General features: G+C 45.6%; 1 protein-coding gene across 1 annotated transcript in view; it reads left to right on the top strand.

Annotated features, from left to right (window-relative positions):
- The window catches only part of dnah9 (dynein, axonemal, heavy chain 9), a 117,746-nt gene that overhangs the window by 94,673 nt on the left and 15,573 nt on the right, over positions 1-7,500 (top strand). The window contains exons 65-66 of the mRNA XM_079850921.1: positions 1,166-1,357; positions 6,689-6,859. Coding sequence (XP_079707047.1) covers positions 1,166-1,357; positions 6,689-6,859 — 363 coding nt within the window. The remainder of the gene's footprint in view (positions 1-1,165; positions 1,358-6,688; positions 6,860-7,500) is intronic.

Here is a 7,500-nt window from a genome sequence, read left to right as displayed (position 1 = left end):
AGAATGATTGTGGGTCTGAGTGTGTTTGATTGCTCACACACCTACACAACAACCTGCTCCCAATTTAATATTTATGTCCGTTCATTACACGGAGCAATAAAGAACCAGCGCTTGCTTTTATGGCAAAAACCCAACATAACACAGCCATGGACTCGGACTAGATTTGCATTTCCAGAAGGAAAAATCAGGACAGTGGGAAAGTGTCAGATAGCTTTGCTTCAGTGTAAATGAAATGATAAAATGTTAAAGCCATTGTCATGTCAGTTTCACTGGAGCGCTGTGGATCAGCTATAAATGGTTAAATATACAGGATGAAGGCAACACCAATCACAGTTAGAGAAAGAAGACCAGCTGTAATTCAGTGCTGAATATTGAACATCTATTGGTTTAAAGGGATAGTTCACCCAAAATTTGGCATAATTTCCTTTTCCTCATTTACTCTAAATTCATCCAAAATGGACAATTAAACCTAATGAAAGTAGCCGATATGACTTGCACTGTTCCACTGCAGAGAATTATCAGCGAACAATGACTTACATTTCTGTCTGGATTCAGAAGACGCTCCTGTAGGTCTTGTTTAGGAGCTTAAAAGTATAAATCAAATACATAAATCACTGAGTCGCGTTCAGTCGGTGTTTACAGTCGGTGTTTGAAATCTGCTGTAGTCCGTTGGAAAGCGTCTGCAAGTGTGTTGAGTCAGTCTCTAAGCCAGTGGCTAAGTGTGTCGCCGGCCTTAGCGAATGAGTCCTTGCACGAGATTAAAGAAAGCGAGCAAAGTCAAAGATAGCACAGACAGAAGGCTGTTATAATTTACGTCATCGTACCTGAGCATTCAAATGCAAGAATATTTTCATGATATCATGAGCCGACTGAAATTAAGAAAGTCATCAGCGTGATTGATATTCAAAATGATAAGCAAGCGCTGTTTTCTTTACGGTTTGTACATCTGCAACTCTCAGTGTAACGGAGCTGACAGCTGTAGAAAACGGATTAGTCTCATATACCTCTAATGCACTCTAGGGAGCAACACTGAATGTTGGGAGTTAATCATGGGTTGTAAGTGCTGCGGTGTGGTGGCCCAGACGGTTGCAGGTCCTTCTTTAAGCTCTCTCTCTCTCTCTCTCTCTCTCTCTCACACACACACACACTTTCTCTCTTCCTCCAGGTGCCCTTCGATGACCTGCGCTACCTCTTCGGGGAGATCATGTACGGGGGTCACATCACTGATGACTGGGACCGCAGGCTCTGCAGGACGTACCTGGAGGAGTTCATCAAGCCCGAGATGATGGACGGGGAGCTGTACCTCGCACACGGCTTCCGTCTGCCGGGTAACCACGACTACAACGGCTATCATCAGGTACAGGAGAGAATCACTGCTCAGGCCTGCATAATCATATCTGATTACAGTGATGAGGACGACTGCAGATCATTCGCTGGATGTAAAGCCAGTTCCGGTTCACTAGGTCAGGGGTCAGACTGGGGTGTGTGGAAAATATAAGATAAAAGAAAAATTTCGTTTTTTAGGGCTTATTTAACATTTTCATGATTCATTTTGACTTTAGTACAGTGCCAATATAAAAGCTAATTATTTAGTATTGGAAACAACATTTCTTTCTCAAAACATATATCTGTGAAACCCCTGAACTAGGTGAACTAGATATGCTGTAGATGCCCTGGTTACAAAAACGACGCAGTGCGAGTTCCGTCGAAAGGGAACGTCTCGGGTTACGACTGTAACCCTTGTTCCCTGAGAAGGGAACTCGCACTGCGTCGATGACGACACTATGGGGAATTGGCGTAACACGTCTGAAGTATGAATGAAACTAATTCAATCCTATTGGCATTGCGTAATGACGTAGCGTGTGGCGGCATACACGGAAGCTACAAAGGGACGCCGGCACACAACAGCGCTAGCTTCGCGATGAAGCAAGTCGCTCCCAGGCAGGAGGAGGCGCGGCGAAGGGACGCAGTGTCTCATTCCCTTCTTTGGGAGTTCCCTTCCGTATGCAGTAACCCGAGACGTTCCCTTTCAGGGGAACTCGCACTGCGTCGATGACGACACAATGGGGAACGAGTACCCACTATGCCACAACGAAACCTGCCTGTCCCAGTGTGAAGCTGTCCCAGGCACAACTAGGACGAGAGCACTCGTGCGCTGGGTGTAGAGGGGAGGTCCAGACTATAAAACCTCAAGAATGTGTGCGGACTGGCCCAGCCAGCTGTATCACGTACCTCATGAATGCTGCCATTACGGCTTTCCACATTCCTCTGAGTGATGGGCCTCTGGGGAGACATCAGCTGGTCGTACGTTTCCTCCGTGGGGCTTAGAGGATGAGACCTGCAAATCATACCAGAGTTCCCACATGGGACCTGGCAGTGGTTCTCGAAGGGCTGGTCGAGGCCCCCTTCGAACCTCTGGAGTCGGCTGAGGCCAAAAACCTGTCACTTAAGGTGGCCATTCTCCTTGCCATTACCTCTCTTAAGAGGGGAGGGGATCTCCAGGCACCACGATGCATCGTAACCGAGTCCCTCACCACCCCCGGGAACATGGTCCTCTGGGCAGGTGCCAACACACTTTCCTTTGTGTTGAGTCTCAACCCCAAGCTCTGGATGTGGGCAAGGACGACATCTCAATGCCAAACTGCCTGCTCCTGCGACTGGGCCAGAATAAGCCAGTCGTCGATGTGATTTAGCACCCGGATGCCCTGAACCCTCAGCGGAGCTAGAGCTGCATCCATGCATTTGGTGAAATTGCGAGGGGAGAGAGCTAGGCCAAACGGAAGAACCCGATATTGGTATGCTTCGTCCCCGAAAGCGAACCTCAGGAACCTCCTGTGAGATGGAAGGATGGATAAGTGGAAGCAAGCGTCCTTAAGATCTAAGATCCTTAGAAGCGTCCAAACCAGATCGGATCTGACATCTTGAACCTGAATCTCCTCAGAGACTGGTTCAGATGTCTTAGATCTAAAATTGGACGCAACCCTCCATCCTTCTTTGGAACTATGAAGTACCGGCTGTAGAACCCGGACTCCCTGTCTGGTGGAGGAACATGTTCTATAAGTCTCACATAAGTTAGGACCTCTTTCCCGTTGCCTTCCTGGCCTGAAGGACGGTCCTCAGATCTGTCTTCTCAGGAGGCTCAGAGTCCCGAGCTCTCTGAGGGGGACCTCTAGAAGCGACACTCTCCTTTTGGCTCTGCCGGTATGAGGAACTCGATGGTGGCTGAGGCTGCCCCCTGGTGGCCGAATGCGGCGGATTGTTTTTCCGTCTTCTGGAACCTGACGACGACTGCATTAACGGTGTCGCCGAACAGGCCAGTAGGCGAGACGGGGGCATCAAGGAGGAAGGCCTTGTCCTTCTCCCTGATGCCCGACAGATTCACAGTCACAGATGCCTCTCCGTGGTTACCAGTGCTGCCATGGAGCGACCAATGGCACGGCCCGTCTCTTGTGGCCAACTGATGTTTAATTTGGCCACTGCACGCGTTACAACCTCCACAAGCTCCTCATACACGGGTGCAGTCTGAAATGGGATTCATCCAGATCCCCCGCGATGCTGAGCACGTCTATATCAGAATCAGACAGCTGCAGCACCGGGCTCTCAACCCGCACGGGGAGTGAAGGGATCTGAGCTATCAGCCGAAGCAGTCTCGATCTCTCTGCTAGCTCTCTCTGCTAGCTCTCTCTGCTAGCTCTCTCTGCTAGCTCTCTCTCTGCGAGCCCCACGATCTGATCTGACTTGAACCACGGGGATCGCCAGCCTGGACGGCTTCATCAAATATATCTCATGTGTGTCCCCACCCCTGTAATAAAGCGAGGGTAAGGATGCACACACTTCTTTAACTGCTCACTTGCCCATTTCGATATATTTCGATATATTATTTATTTCACAGACAGCACCAAATAGACAGATACACAACAGAGAGCGCTTGCTGAAGAGCGAAAGCTAATGCTGTGGTGTGCCGGCGTCCTTTTGTAGCTTCCGTGAATGCCGCCACACGCTACGTACGTCATCACGCAATGCCAATAGGATTGGATTGAGTTTCATTCATACTTCAGACGCGTTACGCCAAGAGGCGTTCCCCATAGTGTCGTCATCGACGCAGTGCGAGTTCCCTCAAAAGGGAACCTGACATGCTTTAACCAGCTAGTCAGTGATCATCAGCCTCACTGTATGATAATAACTCCTATTCTGTCCCAAAAGCCTTGCGAGTGTGGAGCTGCATGATGGTGAGTGCCGAGTGATGTCAGAGTCACCTGATTACAGGAGGATTAGCTGTGGAAGTGTGACTCGGCTGGACTGATCCTATTTAGCCTGTGAATGCATGAATTCTACCACAGCGCTTTAGAGTTTTTTTCAAAGCATATTCCTCTCTTCATGCATCTTCTGCATGTGTCTAAAGCCCTGCTAATTAATGAAGACTCATTTCTGTCTGATAAATTCAGGTCTCTGGGATGCTGGCTCTCACGGCAGAGACCTACATGCTAGATTTCATCATTAGGGTGTTGTGTTTGTGTTTCTTGTGTGTGTGTGTAGTGTTGTGTTTGTGTTTCTTGTGTGTGTGTGTAGTGTTGTGTTTGTGTTTCTTGTGTACGTGTGTAGTGTTGTGTTTGTGTTTCTTGTGTGTGTGTGTAGTGTTGTGTTTGTGTTTCTTGTGTGTGTGTGTAGTGTTGTGTTTGTGTTTCTTGTGTGTGTGTGTAGTGTTGTGTTTGTGTTTCTTGTGTACGTGTGTAGTGTTGTGTTTGTGTTTCTTGTGTGTGTGTGTGTGTAGTGTTGTGTTTGTGTTTCTTGTGTGTGTGTGTAGTGTTGTGTTTGTGTTTCTTGTGTGTGTGTGTAGTGTTGTGTTTGTGTTTCTTGTGTACGTGTGTAGTGTTGTGTTTGTGTTTCTTGTGTGTGTGTGTGTGTAGTGTTGTGTTTGTGTTTCTTGTGTGTGTGTGTAGTGTTGTGTTTGTGTTTCTTGTGTACGTGTGTAGTGTTGTGTTTGTGTTTCTTGTGTGTGTGTGTGTGTGTGTGTTTCTTGTGTACGTGTGTGTGTAGTGTTGTGTTTGTGTTTCTTGTGTACGTGTGTGTGTAGTGTTGTGTTTGTGTTTCTTGTGTGTGTGTGTAGTGTTGTGTTTGTGTTTCTTGTGTGTGTGTGTGTGTGTTTCTTGTGTACGTGTGTGTGTAGTGTTGTGTTTGTGTTTCTTGTGTGTGTGTGTAGTGTTGTGTTTGTGTTTCTTGTGTACGTGTGTGTGTAGTGTTGTGTTTGTGTTTCTTGTGTGTGTGTGTAGTGTTGTGTTTGTGTTTCTTGTGTGTGTGTGTAGTGTTGTGTTTGTGTTTCTTGTGTGCGTGTGTAGTGTTGTGTTTGTGTTTCTTGTGTGCGTGTGTAGTGTTGTGTTTGTTTCTTGTGTACGTGTGTGTAGTGTTGTGTTTGTGTTTCTTGTATGCCTGTGTGTAGTGTTGTGTTTGTGTTTCTTGTGTACGTGTGTGTAGTGTTGTGTTTGTGTTTCTTGTATGCCTGTGTGTAGTGTTGTGTTTGTGTTTCTTGTGTACGTGTGTGTAGTGTTGTGTTTGTGTTTCTTGTATGCCTGTGTGTAGTGTTGTGTTTGTGTTTCTTGTGTACGTGTGTGTAGTGTTGTGTTTGTGTTTCTTGTATGCCTGTGTGTAGTGTTGTGTTTGTGTTTCTTGTGTACGTGTGTGTAGTGTTGTGTTTGTGTTTCTTGTGTGCGTGTGTAGTGTTGTGTTTGTGTTTCTTGTGTACGTGTGTGTAGTGTTGTGTTTGTGTTTCTTGTATGCCTGTGTGTAGTGTTGTGTTTGTGTTTCTTGTGTACGTGTGTGTAGTGTTGTGTTTGTGTTTCTTGTATGCCTGTGTGTAGTGTTGTGTTTGTGTTTCTTGTGTACGTGTGTGTAGTGTTGTGTTTGTGTTTCTTGTATGCCTGTGTGTAGTGTTGTGTTTGTGTTTCTTGTGTGCGTGTGTAGTGTTGTGTTTGTGTTTCTTGTGTACGTGTGTGTAGTGTTGTGTTTGTGTTTCTTGTATGCCTGTGTGTAGTGTTGTGTTTGTGTTTCTTGTGTGTGTGTGTGTGTGTGTGTGTGTGTGTGTGTGTGTGTGTGTGTGTGTGTGTGTGTGTGTGTGTGTGTGTGTGTGTGTGTGTGTGTGTGTGTGCGTGCGTGCGTGTGTGTGTAAGTAGTCAGGATGCCTGCAGTGTTCCTGAGGCTCAGTCTCTGTCATCGGCTCCGCTTTAGAAGCATCACAGCAGACGAGAGACCCAGTGGACTCACTCAAGCTCACTCCTTCTGTCTAATGATGATCAGGGAACAGTTCTCAGAACTTTAGCTTACGTTCCGACAAGGAAATGTTCTTCTAGTAATATCAATTGAACATTTGTTCAAAGTTATCTGGTCTTTAATAATGTTCTCAAAACATCAGCACAAAAACATTATTTATACATCATTCATGGAGTGTTTTTACCTGAAACGTTTTAGTTGGAGTTCGTCTAATGTTTTTAGAGAACATTTAAAAATAACATTCCCATAATGTTTGAAGAATGATACAATGGAATGTTCCCTTAGCGTTTACATAACCAATACATTTTTTTAAAAAACATTTAATAAACTACATGTTTTGAACGTTCAAACATATTTTTGTGAGTTGTATTATGCGAGTCCCACGGCTCATCAGGACTCAGGACTCTCTCTGGATGTGTTTCAGTACATCGATGCGGCTCTCCCGGCCGAGTCCCCGTACCTGTACGGCCTGCACCCGAACGCAGAGATCGGGTTCCTCACGCAGACCTCGGAGAAGCTCTTCAGAACCGTGCTGGAGATGCAGCCCAGAGACGGCGGATCCGGAGAGGGGGCGTCCGGCTCGCGCGACGACAAGGTTCTGGACTTAATACTGTATATAAGACACACTCACACCTAAAGCTCTTCCCACATTATTTAGTACCATGTGTAAAGAGGAGGAAAAGTCAGGAATTGACCTCATGATACCGCATTTTCACAGCAAAAATAATTAGGTTTAATTCAGCATCTCAATGGAAAAAAGTGTGTTAATGCACCTGTATTGACCTTACTCAGGGATATTCTAGCAGCTGTTTCCAGAGTGAGGAGAGCAAAATAAAGTAAACTGTGACATATTATACCCAAAAACTCTTCATCCAGTGACTACCAGTGACATTATAAAAATTTGGGGCCAGAAATGATTGGGACACTTTGAGCTGATCATGTTTTGCTGAAGTGTGTTTTTTTTAATTGCTAATGCTCTTTTTACACACAGACTGAACACAATGAAGCATTGCTTGGTGATTGGTTGAGCTAAACTGGTATTATCTAATTGTGTAGTTAAATTTAACAGCTGACAGATATTCAACATAATTCATGTGTGAGACAGTCTAACAGAAGGACGGACAAAACCAGTCAAATATCAACTGAGTTCTGCTCATATTTTATTACCATTCTCTAAACTATAGCGAATAAACTGATAATGTGAGAAATGTTGAAGGTGTCTGGATATATTTTGGT

The sequence above is a fragment of the Squalius cephalus genome, assembly GCF_949319135.1.
Source record: "Squalius cephalus genome assembly, chromosome: 19".
In the NCBI taxonomy this organism is placed as follows: Eukaryota; Metazoa; Chordata; class Actinopteri; order Cypriniformes; family Leuciscidae; genus Squalius; species Squalius cephalus.
Note: the sequence above shows the minus strand (reverse complement) of the source record. Positions and strands in the feature narration are given on the sequence as shown.